At 41.7% G+C, this 20,347-nt stretch overlaps 1 protein-coding gene across 1 annotated transcript; it reads right to left on the minus strand.

The window, feature by feature from the left end:
* Positions 1–1,415: 1,415 nt before the first annotated feature.
* LOC126471017 (piggyBac transposable element-derived protein 4-like) lies at positions 1,416–16,275 on the minus strand. Its single transcript, XM_050099077.1, has 3 exons — positions 15,103–16,275; positions 1,675–1,888; positions 1,416–1,624 (listed from the first exon to the last, which is right to left on the minus strand). The coding sequence occupies exons 1-3, from the start codon at positions 16,273–16,275 to the stop codon at positions 1,416–1,418; spliced, it is 1,596 nt and encodes a 531-aa protein (XP_049955034.1).
* Between the last annotated feature and the right edge of the window lie 4,072 nt (positions 16,276–20,347).

A 20,347-nucleotide genomic window follows, 5' to 3' on the forward strand; every position in this document is an offset into this window, starting at 1 on the left:
CTGTCAGAGTTCCTCCGAGCCATAATCCGTAGTTAGCTGTCATCCACAGCCGTAGTAGTCCTTGGGCAGCCTGAGCGATGCATGTCATCGACAGTTCCTGTCTCTCTGTATCTCCTCCATGTCCGAACAACATCACTTTGTTTCACTCCGAGATGCCTGGACACTTCCCTTGTTGAGAGCCCTTCCTGACACATAGTAACAATGGGGACGCGATCGAACGGCATGTAACACGCCCGGGAGTACAAATGGGGGTGGGGGACCCTTAAACTGGTTGCCTCTTCTGCTTTTCTGGACCGTGCGCCCTGTCCACACCACGTACCTGGTAATACCGCGGCGATCGTACTATTCTGCTCCACACTGCTACTGGCTTGCCTGAAATTATTTATCGAAGGATGCAAGCGGGTTTAGGGGAGCCACTCAACGTTAAAACACAACACTGTTCGACGTCTGGTATGAACAACTATATTCTGAGATCATAAAAGAAAATCGCAGGTTGCACTGTTTACATTCTAATTCCTAAGTGTTTATCCCAATTAATGGATGATTACCAGTCCACAATATCACTCAGACGAGCGTACGCGTAACCGACACGACGCGGGTGATTGTTGATGGTGAGAAAGCCGAATAATCGAACGAAAGTTCTTATGCTCGCCACACATACACAGATTTCTTTTGGTACCAGTCGTCGCTGGCACTAGTAATGATATAATACTGTCCGTAAAGTTAATTTTTCAGTTCTCACTTGTACGAGTGTGCGAGTAACCGTCGCGGCGCGGCTGATTGTTGATAATGCGGAAACGCGATGATCGAACGCACGTTCTCACGCTCGCTACAAGACACTGGCACTTGACTGGTCACGCCCTCTCTCAAACCTTCTACCCTGTTATAGACTGATACGTACTTCATTTTGCTTCTGTAGTGACTAATATTGTTGCAGAATTTTTTTTTTCAAATTCAGCAAAGGTTGTACACTTATGTCCTATTCTCATACCCCAGGTACCAGCTTCACCTTCCAATCTTGCTGCAACGAAGCGTACCTTTCTTTGCTCGTCCCATAATTCAGATAACACTCCCTTAAACTGATCTAAGAAATCTTTGGGATGCCATCTCCCATTTTGTTCGAAGTTCTTAAAATTGCCTATGCCAAGGAAGACCTCATCATTTTGTACACCAATTAATCTACCTCCAGCAATGCTTCCATCACGTAATAGTGATTTCACTTCACTCTTCACCTGCTGACCGACCTGTTCTTTAGTCTTGCCTACCTCACTGTACACCTCTACTACTCGCCGTGCGTACGCATCCTGTTTTAGCGCAACAGCTGATATCCTGTGTTTACAGTGTTTCGCTTCCTCATCCATTTGTTCGAAATGCTCGTCATAAACCTCAACCTTTTTAGTAAGTTCTTCCTTCACTTATTTGACATCTGATTCTACCTTTTCAAAACGTTTAGTACTGCTTGCAACATTCTCCTCAAACCAAACGGTGAGTTCATCTATCCTCTGATGACTTGACACAGCCAGTTTCCTAAGAGTCTCATTAGTCTCGTCGATGTTTTTACTGAGTCGTTCGTTTATATGCTCTACCGATCGCGTAATATCCTCCTTTAATTGTTTATTATCATCTAATAATGTTTAAACATGTCAATGATAGACATGTCCGACCTAAATCTACACTCATCCCGTCTAGGCGTCTCCATGATTGGTGACGACTCCGCATTAGGACTTCCCATCTCTGTTGATATAGTACTGTCACCTATACCAGAATCCGACACTCTGCTACTCCTTGTTTCTGTTTTCGTGACCACCTGATTACTTTCGCTTAAAGAGTCTGCTTTCACCTCCCTGTCTACTGCAGTTGCACCAACTTCATTATTTGCCATATCGAACTACAGATAAGTCACTCAAGCTAGCAATAAACAAATCACAACAACACTCGTAGCACAGAATGGATGGCAATAACTACAACCAAACTACAACGCCGTATGCATTCAACGCTGTAATTCGGGCTCAGAAGCACACATAACATACAAGTTCACGTAAAAGAAAAAAAAAGAATGAAGTATAAGTTAATGTAAATATAGTTTTGCAATTGCAATAAATATTAAAAAATTTGACTTCTAAGTAAGCAGAATTTGACAGTGACATTTACTTTACTGTACGATCGGCAAAGTAATTATGGCTCGTAATTTTATGAACGAAAGTATTTCAACTGTTACTGTTTGTAAGTACATAATTACAGAACGCAATCTGCACTGCCAGTTAATTACTCTCGTTGCTTCAGTTGCGTGAAGTAACGTTGTAATGCGCGACTTACTTTGCGTTGTCTACTGGCTCCGTAGTCGCGCCTGTTGCGTAGCGCCGACTCAGTTGAGGCTGTCCGGCTGTCAACACTGCACCCTCTCTGCAAAGCATGGTAATATTTGCTGCGTCGCTCCTAGGCACCGCTCACGTCGTACACGGTGATGGCTGCCAAAAAGTTTCCACTTTTGCCCATAGGTGCCACTAGCGTCGTCTTCTGTAATGGCTGCCAGATAACTGTTCCCTTTCGCACATAGATGCCGCTAGCGTCGTCGAAAGCGCACCACCGTGGAGTAGGCTTACTTCGTAGCACTAGTTCTTTGCACTGTCACGGATAGGACGAGTATATACACTGTGTCACAAGGTCTTTGACATACACATCCCACAGCTCACGTGACGCCACTCAATAATATAAACTAACTATCACTGTTTATACATAAATGTTTCACTGTTCTAATAAATTATACGGCACTTCTTATCCTAAATTGAACAACGTCTGTCACGGTCGCCATATAACACGCCCGGGAAACCAAAAGGGGGTGGGGGACCCTTACACTGGTTATCGGTTCTGGACCATTGGTTGACCGTACGCGCTGTCCACACCATGTAGCTGGTAATACCGCGGCGGTCGTACTATTCTGCTCCACACTGCCACTGGCTTGCCTGAAATTATCTATCGAAATATGCAATCGGCATTAGGGGAGCCATTCAACGTTAAAACACAACACTGTTCGACGTCTGGTATGAACAACTATATTCTGAGACCATAAAAGAAAATCGCAGGTTGCACTGTTTACATTCTAATTCCTAAGTGTTTATCCCAATTAATGGATGATTACCAGTCCACAATATCACTCAGACGAGCGTACGCGTAACCGACACGACGCGGGTGATTGTTGATGGTGAGAAAGCCGAATAATCGAACGAAAGATCTTATGCTCGCCACACATACACAGATTTCTTTTGGTACCAGTCGTCGCTGGCACTAGTAATGATATAACACTGTCTGTAAAATTAATTTTTCAGTTCTCATTTCCACGAGCGTGAGCGTAACCGTCGCGGCGCGGCTAATTGTTGATAATGTGGTAGTCCGCAGCTCGTGGTCGTGCGGTAGCGTTCTCGCTTCCCGTGCCCGGGTTCCCGGGTTCGATTCCCGGCGGGGCCAGGGATTTTCTCTGCCTCGTGATGACTGGGTGTTGTGTGATGTCCTTAGGTTAGTTAGGTTTAAGTAGTTCTAAGTTCTAGGGGACTGATGACCATAGATGTTAAGTCCCATAGTGCCCAGAGCCATTTGAACCATTTTGATAATGTGGTAACGCGATGATCGAACGCACGTTCTCACGCTCGCTACAAGACACTGGCACTTGACTGCACTCTTTTATGGTAACTAATTTCTACTGAGTCACATCAGTTCATTCTGGGAGACCGAACACGCCGCGGATGATTGATGCTGTACGACACGCAACGAGGGGATGCACAAGTACGTTATCAGCGGCACAGCTCATTTTTTATTACATTTTGACGCACTTTCCTCTGAATCACTTCCATATTCCATCACTTTACTGTAATAGCACTTGCAGCAACACTTTAACTTCCATAACAACAATGCTCCTTACATGCAGAGCTACCAACAACACAACATACCTCGACACGACAGACGCGGCTGCCCGCAAAGATACTCCACAACTAAGCCAGCGATATGACAATACGCTTACAGGCAATACTGACCGTCTAGGCATGATTGAACTACAAACAACACGAGCTGTGTACCTCCTTTCTGTGAGATGACTGGAACTGATCAGCTATCAGACACCCTCCGTCTAACAGACGCTGCTCATGCATGGTTATTACAACTTCGGGCGGGTTAGTGACATCTCTGAACAGTCAAAGGGACTCTGTTTACGATACAATATCCACAGACTATGTCTGTCTTCAGGAGTTTTGGGAACCTGGGTGATGCAAAACTTCTTTTGATGTGTGGATATATGTTGTATGTAAAAATAAATAAACAAAGTCTGCACTTCATTCTTGGCCCTTTTACATGTGATGAGGAAAAATGACTTACAATTACTCTATGTACACATTATAAAAGGGAAATAGCTAAAATTCTTCGGAAACAGCATCTGACGACTATTAAGAGAGAGACACGGCACACAGGGTGACTATAATTAAAGTTAAACGCTGAAGAAATAACATCATTGATAAGAATTACGTAAAATAGCGACGGAATATTATCGGAGAAGGGGCAAACGTGTGTCAGAAGAAAAAAAAATAGTGTGAAAATTGATTAATAACTGGCGATGTATGTGTCAGAGTACGTACATGAAACCCCTGTCACGCACAAGACCCATTGAAGTTGGTATAAACACGCCATGTACACGGCTTTTCCTCCCTTCGCGTCCGTGACATTCACCGTGACTGTCTCAATGCAGGGTCGCGCTCTACATGTAAAGCTGGTTTACAACAATGATGTCTGTGCACACGTGGCTCTGCAGAGGTTCCCGACACTTAAGGGTTTGAAACAAGGCGTTGGTCCGACGACTGCCGTGGGTCTGGAGAAAATGATTCGGAAATTAGAAAAGACAGCTTCTTTTCGTGTGCAACCTGGTAGAGGGAGGAAACGAATTGATTCGACGTCAGTAGAAGCAGTGGCCACAGCAATGCAGGAGGAGATGAGGGGTGATGTGCAATCGTGTAGTGCACGGAGAATTGGCCGAACATGGACATAACCGTTAACACGGTACATAAAATCCGACGAAACATCCTTCTTTGCTATGCATTCAAAATTCCTGTAGATCTGCCAGCAAGAGAGACTTGTGCTTTAGAATTTCTTGCTCGCATGGAAGTGGACAATGATTGGCAGTGGAAGATTTTGTGGATAGACGACCTTCACTTCCATCTGAGAGGATATGTCAATACACAGAATTGTCGAATACGGGCAGCGGAAAATCCACACGCAAATCAATCAGTACCACTTTATTCTGAAAAGGTCACTGTATGGTGTTGGTTTACAGCATCATTTATCATAGGGTCGTATTTTTTCGAAGAGACCGTTGCTTGCGGTTCATGTTAACCGTACCGTCAGTGGTAAGCGCTATGAGTATCTTTCGAGCAACCACGCCACTCCAGCTCTCAAATAGCGTGGATATGTAGATGGGATTTTTATGCAATATGGCGCACCTCTGTACATTGCAAATCCAGTTAAGCAGCTGCTGAAGCGCCATTTCGAAAATGCTAAGATTATCAGCCGCCATTTCCCCACAGGCTGGCCGTCCCGATCACTTGACCTTAATCCGTGTATCTTCTGGCTGTGGGGCTATCTGAAAGATGTTATGTTCAGTGTCCCGACTGCAAACTTAGCTGCACTGAAGGCACGCATTGCGCAACACATTCTGAACGTGAGCCCGGAAACACTTCGATCAGTTGTGGAACATGCTGTTTCTCGATTTCAGCTTGTTACAGAAAACGGTGGACAGTATACAGAACATGTTTTTCCCCAGTCACACGGAAATTAATGGCCAGATTAGATTTTGATTGGTGATTTTTATGCAGTGTTTGGACGACTAAAAACCGATGTGATTGATTCTTTTTATGCGGTTTTTGCCCACAGGACAGTTAAAAACCGATGTGGTTGATGCTTTTTATGCGGTTTTTGGCCTCAGGACAATTAAAAACCTTTGTGAATAATGCTTTTTACGCGCTTTTTGTCCTCAGGACCATTAAAAACCGATTTTTCCCATGCGATGTGGTATGACCTTGCCGTGGTGGATGGGCTTCGGAAACTAACAGTATCACATCTCTACACCCATTCACACTGAGTAGTACAGTTTGTTTCACTTAAAACGTACACCTTAGGTATTGTTAGATGATTCATTTGTAATTTGTTGTCGACCACTAATAGATTATGGTGCTTACAGTGCCGTCTATTGCTTCATTTTGTAACTATTTATTTTTCTTCTGCTATACGTTTACGTTATTCCAAAGAAAGCAGGCGCTGACAGATGTGAAAATTACCGAACTATCAGATTAATAAGTCACGGATGCAAAACACTAACGTGAATTCTTTACAGACGAATGGAAAAACTGGTAGAAGCCGACCTCGGGGAAGATCAGTTTGGATTCCGTAGAAATATCGGAACACGTGGGGCAATACTGACCCTACGACTTACATTTGAAGCAAGATTAAGGAAAGCAAACCTACGTTTCTAGCATTTGCAGACGCAGAGAAAGCTTTTGACAATGTTCACTGGAATACTCTCTTTCAAATTCTGAAGGTGGCAGGGGTAAAATACAGGGAGCGAAAGGCTATTTACAATTTGTACAGAAACCAGATGGCAGTTATGAGAGTCGAGGGGCATGAAAAGGAAGCAGTGGTTGGGAAGGGAGTGATACAGGGTTGTAGCCTATCCCCGATGTTATTCAATCCGTATATTGAGCAAGCAGTGAAGAAAACAAAAGAAAAATTCGGAGGAGCTATTAAAACCCATGGAGAAGAAATAAACAATTTAAAGTTCGCCGATGACATTGCAATTCTGTCAGAGACAGCAAAGGACTTGGAAGAGCAGTTGAACGGAATGGATAGTGTCTTGAAAGGAGGATATAAGATGAACATCAACAAAAGCAAAACGAGGATAATGGAATGTAGTCGAATTAAGTCGGGTGATGCTGAGGGAATTAGATTAGGAAATGAGACACTTAAAGTAGTAAAGGAGTTTTGCTATTTGGGGAGCAAAATAACTCATGATGGTCGAAGTAGAGAGGATATAAAATGTAGACTGGCAATGGCAAGGAAAGCATTTCTGAAGAAGAAAAATTTGTTAACATGGAGTATAGATTTAAGTGTCAGCAAGTCGTTTCTGAAACTATTCGTATGGAGTGTAGCCATGTATGGAAGTGAAACCTGGACGATAACTAGTTTGTACAAGAAGTGAATAGAAGCTTTCGAAATGTGGTGCTACAGAATAATGCTGAAGATTAGATGGGTAGATCATATAACTAATGAGGAGGTAATGAATAGGGTTGGCGAGAAGAGAAGTTTGTGGCACAACTTGACTAGAAGAAGGGATCGGTTGGTAGGACATGTTCTGAGGCATCAAGGGATCACCAATTTAGAATTGGAGGGCAGCGTGGAGCGTAAAAATCGTAGAGGGTGACCAAGAGATGAATACACTAAACAGATTGAGAAGGATGTAGGTTGCAGTAAGTACTGGGAGATGAAGAAGCTTGCACAGGATAGCGTAGCATGGAGAGCTGCATCAAACCAGTCTCAGGACTGAAGACCACAGCAACAACAACATACGTTTACCCCGTTCTCCGGTGCTATTCCGTTGCAATTTGACGTCATTCTGACCAGTGGTGTTATTTCTACAGCCGTTTGAAAGTTTAACTTAAAATATATAATCACCGTGTATATCGACAAATAAGAGCGGTGTCATATATACTTGCAGTCCGAAAGACACTAGTTACGCTGCTCATGGTGCCTTCGTATTGCAAACGCAGCATGATAGGATATTGTTTTCTATTATAGGAAATCTGGGATACAGTGCAAACCATTTATTTTAGGGCTAACATTACTATAGAAATCAATTATTAGTTTTGGGCATTAGGAGAGAGTATTGCACCCGAAGTATTGTGTACCCAGGAACACAAGTTGTTACCTGGTCAGTATTATTACGAATTCATCATCTAATAGTGCTCCACAATACACTCTAAGATGAAAACTATCGTCGCCCCACGAAGGAATTATCTGAATGGGACGAAAGACGGTATATGTGATGTACATATACAGATATGCAAATTATTGCAGCTTAAGAGGAACTGGATGATTTATTAAAGACAAAGAGATTCACGAATTGAGTAAGTCAATAACGCTTCGGTCCACCTCTGGCCCTTATGCAATCAGTCATTCTTCACTGACTGATTGACTGAGTTATTGCATGCCATTCTTAGTTTTATCTTGCTAAATTATGTCCAACTGGCGCTTTAGATAGACAAAATCTCGATCTGGTTGGAGGGGTCGGGCTAACTGCAGCAAAGTTTCTTAGTTGGGAGAGACCCGGGGAACTTGCTGACCAATGTTTGGTTTGGCAAGTACAAAGATAAGGAAGATAAGTAGTAGAAACTCCCATCACGTGTGAGAGAACATTATCTTGTTGAAATGTAAGCCAGGACGGCTGCCATTAAAGGCAACGAATCAGGGCAAAGAAAATCGTCTACGTACCGTTGAGTTGTACCGCTGATGACAGTCACAGGGATCCTGCTATCCAACGGAATGGCACCCCAGACCACCACTCTTGATTGCCGCGTTGTATGGTGGGCGACATTCTGGTAGGTATCCCACCACTGTCGGGGCATCTCGAGACACGCATTTGCTGGTTATCAGGTCTCTGCATGAGATGCATCAGCGAATGCAAATATGTTCCAGTTAATGAGACTCCAGGTCGAATGCACCCGACGCCACTTCAAATAGGCTTCTTAGTGAACAGTGATGAATCATAATCTGCATAAACGGCACCATGTGCTCATTCCATGAGTCAAACGTTAATGGTCCTTGCGATCACAGAAACAGCAGTTGCACGTCGGAATGAAGATAGCGATGAATACAGGGCTCTGAGTGCTCTGTGACTATTGTTTCGCCCTCAGGTCCTGTCGTATCTCTAGGTCAACTGCTTTCTTCTAGACCATGTGTTCGACCATGGTTCATCCATTTTACCAACATCATCGAACAGTGGCATCGTACCTATTTGACGTCGAGGGATTCACCTCAGGTCCTGTCGTATCTCTAGGTCAACTGCTTTCTTCTAGACCATGTGTTCGACCATGGTTCATCCATTTTACCAACATCATCGAACAGTGGCATCGTACCTATTTGACGTCGAGGGATTCACCGATTATTCCAACCGACTTCTTTGAGCACAACTACACGTAGTCTCTAAAATAATGATATGTGCTTGTATTATTGACGCACCTCTCTCCGAAATATAGTTACTGTACATAACGTACACGAACACGGAATGAAATTCGCGAAGAATATCAATATCAATATGTGACAAATCTGCATATCGTCTTCTTGATGAGTCGTTCCTTTTTTCTTTTTTTTTTCTTTCTTACAATATATACTGTATTAAAGCTGTTCGGAGGATACTGGTAATTCATCGGTTACAGAATTAATCGTGAGTAAAACTGTGTATATTTTTAAAACTAGTCACATAACGTGTCCAAGGTAAAGCAATATTTCATCAGATATACACCATCTTGTACCTTGAAACTGAATGTCTACTATCATTGATAAAGTGATGTATGCAAATGAACTGACTTCCTTCAATATGCGCAGTTGACTTATAATGTAACACATATGCTATTAAATACAACATTTACCAAATTTTCCAGTTTACATCACTTATTAAGTTTGAACAGGATTTTGCTTTTAGGTGAAGGATCACACTGTACCTGGGAACAGTTCTTCACTTTTTGAAAAACTTTAGCTTTCTGGATTAATAACTGAAACTCCAAAATCAGAAGTGCAGCACATATTATGAATGCTATCATTTGAAAAATAGAATGAGAAAATACATAAACATCTGTTACATGACTCCCTAGAAGAGAAAATCTGAAAAGTGTTGCAAAGACAACACCATATCCCACTGCTTGCTTTCAAAGTAAGCGCTTGGCCTTATTCTCCTTGAGGCAAAATTATGTGTGTTTCACAGCATTACTTCAGTTTTGACTAATTTCTTTTATATAGCTCCTCCTGGCTCCTCCATCTCACACAACATCGAACGATATCCCACTCTTTTAAATACTTTTCCACAGCATGATGCTGATTAGTACACTTTCCCTTGATGCGTCTGTAACTCCTTCGTCTCCTCACATATCAACTAATGTCAATTATTGGCCTGTTTTCTGCCGTCTAAATAAGAATTAAACTGGTTACGTGCAACTTGCAGTGAGGGTTCTATGCCAACTTAATTGTGTGTATAGATAACGCGAATTTCGTATGTCTCCGTGGACTAGTGCAAATCACCCTCTTCGATCCCTTTGCGGTGACTTGCATGTCCATACCATACACCAGTTACCCATCTGCGGAAATGAGACCTACAGTTTATTGTGGAACCCAGACTACGTGTTGTTTCTGCCTCCCCGCATCGATTTTAAAAAAAAAAAAAAAAAAAAAAAAAAAAAAAAAAAAAAAAAAATACCTTGAAATATCAGTGGTTCGACCGAGATACGATTCGCGACCTCTTGCTTTCTACGTATGCACTTTACCGCTAAACACTCAGGCCCGACATGTATACATACATTTCATTTATAGCTTTTGATGGTTGAATTTCAGAGCATCAGTATATGTGACATTCATGTCCGAGAACTTTTGAAGGCACTGAAGCTACAACTATTTACATCCCAATGGGCTGTAGACTTTAGTATTTAACACATATTGCTGTTAGATGGCTGTACTCCTTCCTCAGAAAACGAGATCTTTACAGACAGCCGTATCTTTCGATTTCGTTATCTTAGAAGTTTAAGTTTTTCACGCCGCCACGGGGCCGTAGACCTCAGTATGTGCCATAAATTTGAACGTGATACCTCTACCCTGTTCTAACAAAAAGGGGTCTTAACAGTCGTAGTAAAACTAGACAGATAGGCAATCAAGCATCCATAAGGCCATGTTGATTCATTTTGTTGACTCGAAAGACAGGATTCTGAGAACCAGAACAACACCTCATTTCTATGCCCTCTGTTTCTTCAGTGTCATCATCTAGCTTACAGTATCAGTTTACAGAAAATGAACAGAAGAATGTGGCTAAAATACACTCCTGGAAATGGAAAAAAGAACACATTGACACCGGTGTGTCAGACCCACCATACTTGCTCCGGACACTGCGAGAGGGCTGTACAAGCAATGATCACACGCACGGCACAGCGGACACACCAGGAACCGCGGTGTTGGCCGTCGAATGGCGCTAGCTGCGCAGCATTTGTGCACCGCCGCCGTCAGTGTCAGCCAGTTTGCCGTGGCATACGGAGCTCCATCGCAGTCTTTAACACTGGTAGCATGCCGCGACAGCGTGGACGTGAACCGTATGTGCAGTTGACGGACTTTGAGCGGGGGCGTATAGTGGGCATGCGGGAGGCCGGGTGGACGTACCGCTGAATTGCTCAACACGTGGGGCGTGAGGTCTCCACAGTACATCGATGTTGTCGCCAGTGGTCGGCGGAAGGTGCACGTGCCCGTCGACCTGGGACCGGACCGCAGCGACGCACGGATGCACGCCAAGACCGTAGGATCCTACGCAGTGCCGCAGGGGACCGCACCTCCACTTCCCAGCAAATTAGGGACACTGTTGCTCCTGGGGTATCGGCGAGGACCATTCGCAACCGTCTCCATGAAGCTGGGCTACGGTCCCGCACACCGTTAGGCCGTCTTCCGCTCACGCCCCAACATCGTGCAGCCCGCCTCCAGTGGTGTCGCGACAGGCGTGAATGGAGGGACGAATGGAGACGTGTCGTCTTCAGCGATGAGAGTCGCTTCTGCCTTGGTGCCAATGATGGTCGTATGCGTGTTTGGCGCCGTGCAGGTGAGCGCCACAATCAGGACTGCATACGACCGAGGCACACAGGGCCAACACCCGGCATCATGGTGTGGGGAGCGATCTCCTACAATGGCTGTACACCACTGGTGATCGTCGAGGGGACACTGAATAGTGCACGGTACATGCAAACCGTCATCGAACCCATCGTTCTACCATTCCTAGACCGGCAAGGGAACTTGCTGTTCCAACAGGACAATGCACGTCCGCATGTATCCCGTGCCACCCAACGTGCTCTAGAAGGTGTAAGTCAACTACCCTGGCCAGCAAGATCTCCGGATCTGTCCCCCATTGAGCATGTTTGGGACTGGATGAAGCGTCGTCTCACGCGGTCTGCACGTCCAGCACGAACGCTGGTCCAACTGAGGCGCCAGGTGGAAATGGCATGGCAAGCCGTTCCACGGGATTACATCCAGCATCTCTACGATCGTCTCCATGGGAGAATAGCAGCCTGCATTGCTGCGAAAGGTGGATATACAGTGTACTAGTGCCGACATTGTGCATGCTCTGTTGCCTGTGTCTATGTGCCTGTGGTTCTGTCAGTGTGATCATGTGATGTATCTGACCCCAGGAATGTGTCAATAAAGTTTCCCCTTCCTGGGACAATGAATTCACGGTGTTCTTATTTCAATTTCCAGGAGTGTATTTCGAAAAATGTGAACAGCAATGTTGAGAAATTTAAAATCAAAATTGGTATTAATTTTTGCATGCAAACTGTGTGAGACATTATTATAGATTTAAGAATCGGAGGTAAGCTACTTAGCAAATAACTCTGTAAGGAGAGGAGCATCACGACTAGGCTTTGGAAGTTAAATTAAGGAACCAAAGTACATTCTAGGGGACCTTAATAAACAAACCCACTCATGCCTGATATTGCACAGCTATGGAGATGGGGTTGCCGGTTCATAATCTTGTTTCGGTGGTGACAATGTCACTATACACCAATGCTTTACAATGAACTTAAATTAAGAAGACATAATTTGAACAGATTTTGTAGCAATTTAAAGGCAGTACGTGAATGATTTTTGTGTGGCAAAACCTCAGTTAGTAAAAAGAGGTTACTGGAAAATATTACGTAAATGAAGTTTCGTAGTCCACATTCTTGTGCTACAGAGCTATTGTGTAGAAAGTCACATGCTCAGTGCAATTTTTCGGTTGCCGATTTTTTTCATGTGATTTTGTCTAACATTTTCTTGCTGAACTTGGCTCGTAAAATTCTTTTCATTATTATTCTTAAAACAACGAGTGAAGTTGTACCAGATGGCCAAACTTCATTTCTTTTCACAAATTATTGGCCGAGATATAACAGCTCAAAGTGGCCAGAAATCCACTCATGCTCTGCGCAAAGTCGTGCATGGAGCCAACGAAATGACAATATCTCGGACTATACTGCTTTAACTAACGTCAAATTTTATCAACGTTCATCTGGGGCATGCGTGAATGTTCACAAAAAGTTTCTTCGAAATCCGTCATGATCGAGCACGAAAATGTTTCAAAATTAGGCTATTTGACATGGAACGAGTTGTAGGAGATGTGTATGAACAAAAGTCTACGATCTTGTGTTCTAAAGTGGCTCTAGTGAAGCCACAATACCAATCTAAACTTGCATCAGTTCGCCACTCGGTAATCGTAGCTCATTTAGAGCGTTCAGGAACGCAACTCCTCGTCTGCTGCTTGAAGGCTACAGCAGAACCTCTCGATACAAGATAAATTCTGTTGCAAATTAATAAAGTATTATTATTCTCAGTTTTCTAATTAACTGTATTATTACTAACAACCTCGAAGAAATAGGACACAACTGTTGTAAGATGACATAATGCACGAAAAATATACATAACAGTAGCAAACCCTTGTAACGTTATAGATAACTGCGTACTGGTATAGACAGCGCGCTGTAATATTAATACTAGTACTGGATAACTTGTTCCGCAGCCCCAACGAATTTCTAACATACCCGCATCTCTGCATGTAAGAATACATTTTAAAGTAACATCGCATTTTCAAAATACCACTAACATTTGCAATACCTCTTTAGTAATACCGATTATGATTTTTTTTATTACAATACTAGGTTGGTTCCGACGACTGATGTGGCTTTGGAACACGACCGGCAGCAGAGTGTACACCGGCTACATGGAGAGGTGTCGTCAAGGAACTTATTTACAAGTTGACTGACACAGTTCGATCTATCGCTATCCACCACTTCACATACAAGTGTCATATCTCCGAATGCCGAGTCACTAGTTTAACTAGAGTGAGACAGACAATATCGTTTTCTATACAGGTGTAACACTGGTACTCATACATTACAGTACTTTAACAAATAAAACTTCATTTCCTGTTTGGGTTAACTCTTTGATGCACAGATTTTATGTTTAATTAATTTTTTAATAAAACATGCATTTTCTATGTCTGGTGGGGTTGCTAATAAAGGAAAACATGAATTAAAATTTTTTATTGTATTGATTTTGGTTTTAGATGGTGGTATATATAATATACCACCATGCCACTTAGGGCCGTACCTAAAGTTTTTGAGATATCTTGGTTTGTGCTTGTAACTCACCTTTAAATTCTACTCTAAGCAGTAATAATTAGTATAATTAATGTAAAATAATTTTATTTCTGGCAATTGGTCATTTACAATACAAAATCAAATTACAAACCTTACAAATAAAATATGTTTCTTATTCCTTTTTGTGAAAATCTTGAAAGCACCTTTTTGTTTTGCTAAGGCACAAAGGCACTTTGCATTCAGCGCACATCCAGAAAGTGCGCACTTGCTTCTTTTTTGTACTGCATTTCGCACAACGTCTGGCGGTAGTACGCTCTGGCTGGTGGGATGAATTGTCGAGACGCTGGCGTGAGGAAACATATGGCTTGTTTTTCTTTACGTGGACTTGACTCTCATGAAGTCTAGATGGCCTCAATGGTGTTTTCTGGGTTACTAAGCTTTGCAGGATACTCATCCTGAAGACTTTGGCAGTCATTTTTTCTCTATCGCCTAGTTCCTTCCAAATTATATAGCTGTTGACGATACTGACATCAAGCAGGTGAAAGAATATTCGGTGCCACCACTTTTTACTTCTCCGGCTTATTTCATATGATTTTTTCAGTTGGTCGAACTTGTCGACATTGTTCATGTGTGCATTGTAATCCATCACTGCTTGAGGACAAGGTAGCTCTATGCGTGAACCATCTCTTTCACGGCGAGTCACTGTAGTAACTTCAGGACTGTGAAAATTTGAAAGGAGATGAACAGCTCTCTTATCTTTCCACTTCAAGTAGAGGATGCCACAGTTGCTGACCCTCCAGTCAAATTCACCTCTGCTTAATTCTTTGTCTGTTTTTAATTTGGGTAAATGTTTCCTTGTTGGTTGAACTGTCCCACAGGCATATATGTTTCTCTGCTGTAAACCAGCCAACAAGTTATAGCTATTGAAATAGTTGTCGAAATAAAGATAATGGCCTTTATTTACGAGTTCAGAGGACAAACTCAGCACTACATGCTCCCCAAGGCCTGTTTGCACTGTGTCACCTACTTTTCCGGTGTAAATATCAAATTTCAAGTTGTAAGAGGTCTTGTCACACAGCATCCACACTTTGTAACCACGCTTTATGGGTTTATCTCTCATGTATTGTTTCATACTGTTGCGGCCTTTGAATTTGATCATTGACTCATCAATTGCTAGGTGTTTGCTGGGTTGGTAACACTTGGAAAAAGATTCAGATAGTATCTTGATCACTGGTCGCAGCTTGTACAGTTTGTCATAACCTGGGTGTCCTTTTTCTGGATGCAATGTGTTATCATTCAGATGAATGTTCCTCAGTAACCATCCAAACCGATTTACTGCCATCAGAGATGCAATATAACGATCATGAAGTTCTGGGGCACTAGACCAGTAGTCTCTGTATGCTGGCATACGCTTTATACCCATCAAAATGTTGATTCCCAGGAAAGTTCGTATTTCATTGTCAGTTGTTGGAGTGAAAGACTTGCCAGATTGCGTCGCATATAAATTTGTTTGGAAAACGATTAGCTGAACTAGCTCTTTTGGAAATATTTTTTCGAATATATCGATAGGTTCTGGATCATCAATGTCCCTAATAAAAGCACTTGGTCCTGATTCACTGTCGAACTGCATTCCTGAGGTAGCATTGAATTGTTGTCCCCAAGTTGGCGCTGTGTCAGCAGCGCGTTTTGGCGGAGTGGACTCACTTTCTTCCTCGCTCTCTGAAACTTCGCCTTCAGACGACACAATAGCCTCCGCAACAATGCTTGCTTCATAATCAGATTCGTCATCTGTGGTGTCAACAGTGGAATCCTCGTCTGATGGAATTTCACACAATAATCGTTCGATTTCTTCATCTCGTAAGCCTCTTCTTGACATTTTCATTTTCAAACAACAGCCTGAATCCAAGTAAAGAATACGTAAGCAAAACAAAATGGAGAAAGAGCTAAAATAAGTCACAACACAATTAAAAACTAAACTTTGTAGCGGAGGATTTCGAATTTTATACTAGGAAACGAAATGCAATAGAATACTGCTACATGCACGGTGGTACAAATAATATACCACCAAAATAAATTGTATATAAATAACGGAAGATTGTGCATATGAATGTATACATGGGTTCATACCGTAGCTGTGACGTCCAAGATATGGAAAAAACACAGGCGCAACAAGAAATTCGTTATAAACCACTATTCACACGCAAAAACCATGCACAACTCAGCACGCAGCTTTCACAGTTGTAATCTATGCAATTCTTGGCGGGAACTGATTCCTTATAGGCAGTGAGTGCCATCTGTCTGATAAGTAGAGAACTAGGTGAGCATATTAGAGTGGTGGTCGTGCAGTTAAACCACTGTGCAAAGAGCCAAGAAAATTTTCAAAAGGTGGTATACTATGTATACCACCGTGCTCCAAAGAGTTAAAGGACATAACTGTTTGCTACAGACAACAGTAGAATTGCATTATCTTTGTGAAAAGTATCTGACGGTTTAATCCGATTTTCACCTAATGTTACTGTGAAAAGAAATGTATGTAACATGAAACTGGCCGATATATGTAAATGACATTTGGACTCTCGCGCAACAAGTTTTAAGTGATATTTTTTGCTGCTGACACTCTTTAGACATTTCAAAACAGAGTTGCAAATATAAGTCTAAAACCGTTGAGACGGCGTTTGACTTCTTATTGGACGAACCGACGGATGCTGATGATTAACATCGTCTTTTCAGTACAAGTGACACCAATTTCGCTTCGCAGGTGTCTTCTCAATGAAATAAAACAAATAATGATTACTCACTCTTTGTTGGCGACTTTCGCACAACTTAATTAAGTGCACACCGATTTTTCTTTTTCGTTTTGTTACTTCATTAAATACAACCCATTCATCGAAGCACAGTTTGGTGTCTGTAGGGAGAAAAGTGCAATATCGTCCACTTACAGCTGTTGAAAAATGTGACTGCCATCCAGATATTCTCTTTGACTATTCCAGATCTTATGACACTGTTCACTATAAAATAGGGCTAAACTAGAAACATGAGTAGTTAGTGATCAAGAGGTTCCAGCCTTACCTCGAAAACAATGTGCAGAAGGCAATCTTGTCCAGAGAGCTGTTGATGATATGTTTTAGTAATATAGTTAGAAGACAAGTGACATACAGACATAGGTGCTCCTTAGGATAGTGGATTTTGTCAAAGTAGGTTCTTAATGTTCTTAATATATACCAACGACATTCCAGACTGTATAAGACGTATGAAAAATATACTCAAAACAATATTTTTATATACTGAAAATCTGTGTAATAAATTGTCCAAACGAAGCAAAGACGTTATTAAAATATATACTTTGAGGATTCAGAGTAGTAACTAACAATAAAAGATAATAACCACAACACCATTTCTCAATACATTACACGATAACGATTTTTTGCTTTTGTAACATAGGTACGGTCAGGATCTAATGTGAATGATAAAAGGGACTGTGGTGCAACGATTGTAAACATGCATACCTTTCTTCGTCGAACTAAACGATGGCTACGAACGTGGGTGAACCCTTATGTTGCCAAGGTCGTTTCGACTATGCTGCAGAGGTTTCGCTGGGAAGTCCTTCCACATTCTCCATACAAGCCCAATCTCCCCACACGTAAATACGAGTATCATATAATGGATCCCTGAAGAAAGACAATGCGTGAATTCTATATAGTGCATTTGCAAGTCATTCATGTGTCAGGATCTAAAATGCAAAGCAGTAATGTCTTATTTTTCTAGGCGAACAGAGGTGAGTGCAAGAAGTAGGAAACTTGAATGTTGCTGGCCCAAGAATTGGTATTCTGTACAGTCTGGGGTTAATGCAAGGAGCATAATAACATCTTCATGAACCAGAAGGCATTGGTGGGTCTTTCAGTGTATGAGAGGAAGAGCAAAACTATGTTTTGATGTTATTAATTATCAGAAGATGTATGAATGTGAATCAAAGAACACTGTATAATAGGCACTGAGTGAGTGACGCAGTGCATGGTCTTGCCATTGTCCGACAGTCCTGATTTGTGATTCATCAGTTTTCCTAAATCAGTTCAGGTGAATGCTCGGATGGTTCCTTGATCAGTGCCACGCCCGCCATATCTCATATCCTTATAAACCATATTCCCGAATTTTTAGTTTGTGTATATTGTGTTCTATTGATTTTTTTATCTTACTGTGACCACTACTATATCACTGTGAGGGGATCCTCGAATGGATTAAGTTAATAATTACTTATAGATCCAGAAGTTCCTTAAATCGTGTTAAACAAACAACAGAGTAGCTGTTTCCATTATAATGATAATATCATCACTAGCTAGCCATATCAAAGCCATTATGAATCTAAAAAATAAGGCACGATGTTGTGTATTATCATTATACACAACAAATATGAAACTTTAAGTAGTGGAGTACGCTTCAAAGTAAACAATGCAATTAACAATAGCATAGCAAATCACATACAGCAATCTCTAAAGCAACTGTCCTTGATCAAATACTATACCACAACCGTTATTCCTTGACCGTCAATTATCAATCTGCCTGGAAAACATTGTAGTGCTACAAATTCCATAATTCTTTTGAGACGTATTTGACCTCTATTCTGGAGTGTAACCTTGTTCGGAAGTGAAACTTGAACGACTAACTGTTCAAAAGGGAAGGAATGTTTGTTTTAAGTGAAGTGCTACAGTAGATCGTAGAAGGCAGACTGGTAGATAGGAAATAATACGGAATTGCATCTGGGAGGGAGGACGATTCATGGTGAAACTTGACTAAAACCATTCGGCTAACTGCACACCACAACAACTTGAGCGTGAGTTATTATTGATAGTAGTAACACTGCTGAGGGTGAAAATAGAAGGATACACAAAGCAATGACGACACTCTCATATATAGATTGGAACCAGCCTCTCATTGGATAGAACTTTCTTCAGCTGGCATCGAAGAAATAGTTTTGTAAGTGACGAAAATCACAGAGAGTATTAATAACAGCAGAGATTACTACGTCCTATACATGGCTGCAAATCTGTAAGGATAGCGCGCTATTTCGTAATTACAAAGACTAAAATTAGTAACATATTTTAAATTAACGTCACAATTCCAACAACTGTTAAGTATTAACAGCTTCTGATGTATTTTGTACAAATATGAAACGCTGTTGGTTCGGACGGCGCATGTGGCGATGGATCTCGCCTGACAGCGTAATGGTCAGCGACTTGATGCAGGGGGGTGTAGAAGTAAATTACTTCCACGTTCACAGAGACACCTACATCTACCGCTATATACCACTTCACATATAACTTGTATTTCTCCATATACAGGTTTATCAGCTCCATTAGAGCCAAGATGTAAAATATCAAAATTGTGTAGCTTCTTAATACTAAAGCTAATACAGAATTACGTTTCCCGTACCAAAAAAAGAGCATTTTCCAGTTTTTGGTAAAATCTTCTTGTGATTTAACTTGAGGAGAAGTTGGAGCTGGTTTCAATCAGAAGATAACATAACGAGTCTCTGCAGTTAAATGTTGCATCTAACAAAAAAGTAGCCGAAATACGCAAATGACAGTTTGACATGCACCTAAAAAGTTTTGAGCGGAATTTATTTCGACTAACAATATTTACAAGAAGCAAACCAGATCTGCAAATATCAGCCTAATTGAAAATGTTATGGTGTCTGACCTCACCTTGGAGAAACGCACAGAAAATGGCTCAGTACGAAAGACAATAATTTCATTTCTCATTGTGTCATCACTCTTAAATTGAAGAAATGTAGCTGCCTGACAATTTGTCGATATCCTTGGTACGATGTCCTAAATAAACTAATCAGCATAGTTTTATTCCGACTTAACATATCTACACCGCTTTATCTACTACGTATTATTTATTAAATTACAGCCTGCATTTACCCAACCAGTGAGTAGCTGTTGTCATTA

Source organism: Schistocerca serialis, chromosome 3 (assembly GCF_023864345.2).
Source record: "Schistocerca serialis cubense isolate TAMUIC-IGC-003099 chromosome 3, iqSchSeri2.2, whole genome shotgun sequence".
NCBI classification, from domain to species: domain Eukaryota; kingdom Metazoa; phylum Arthropoda; class Insecta; order Orthoptera; family Acrididae; genus Schistocerca; species Schistocerca serialis.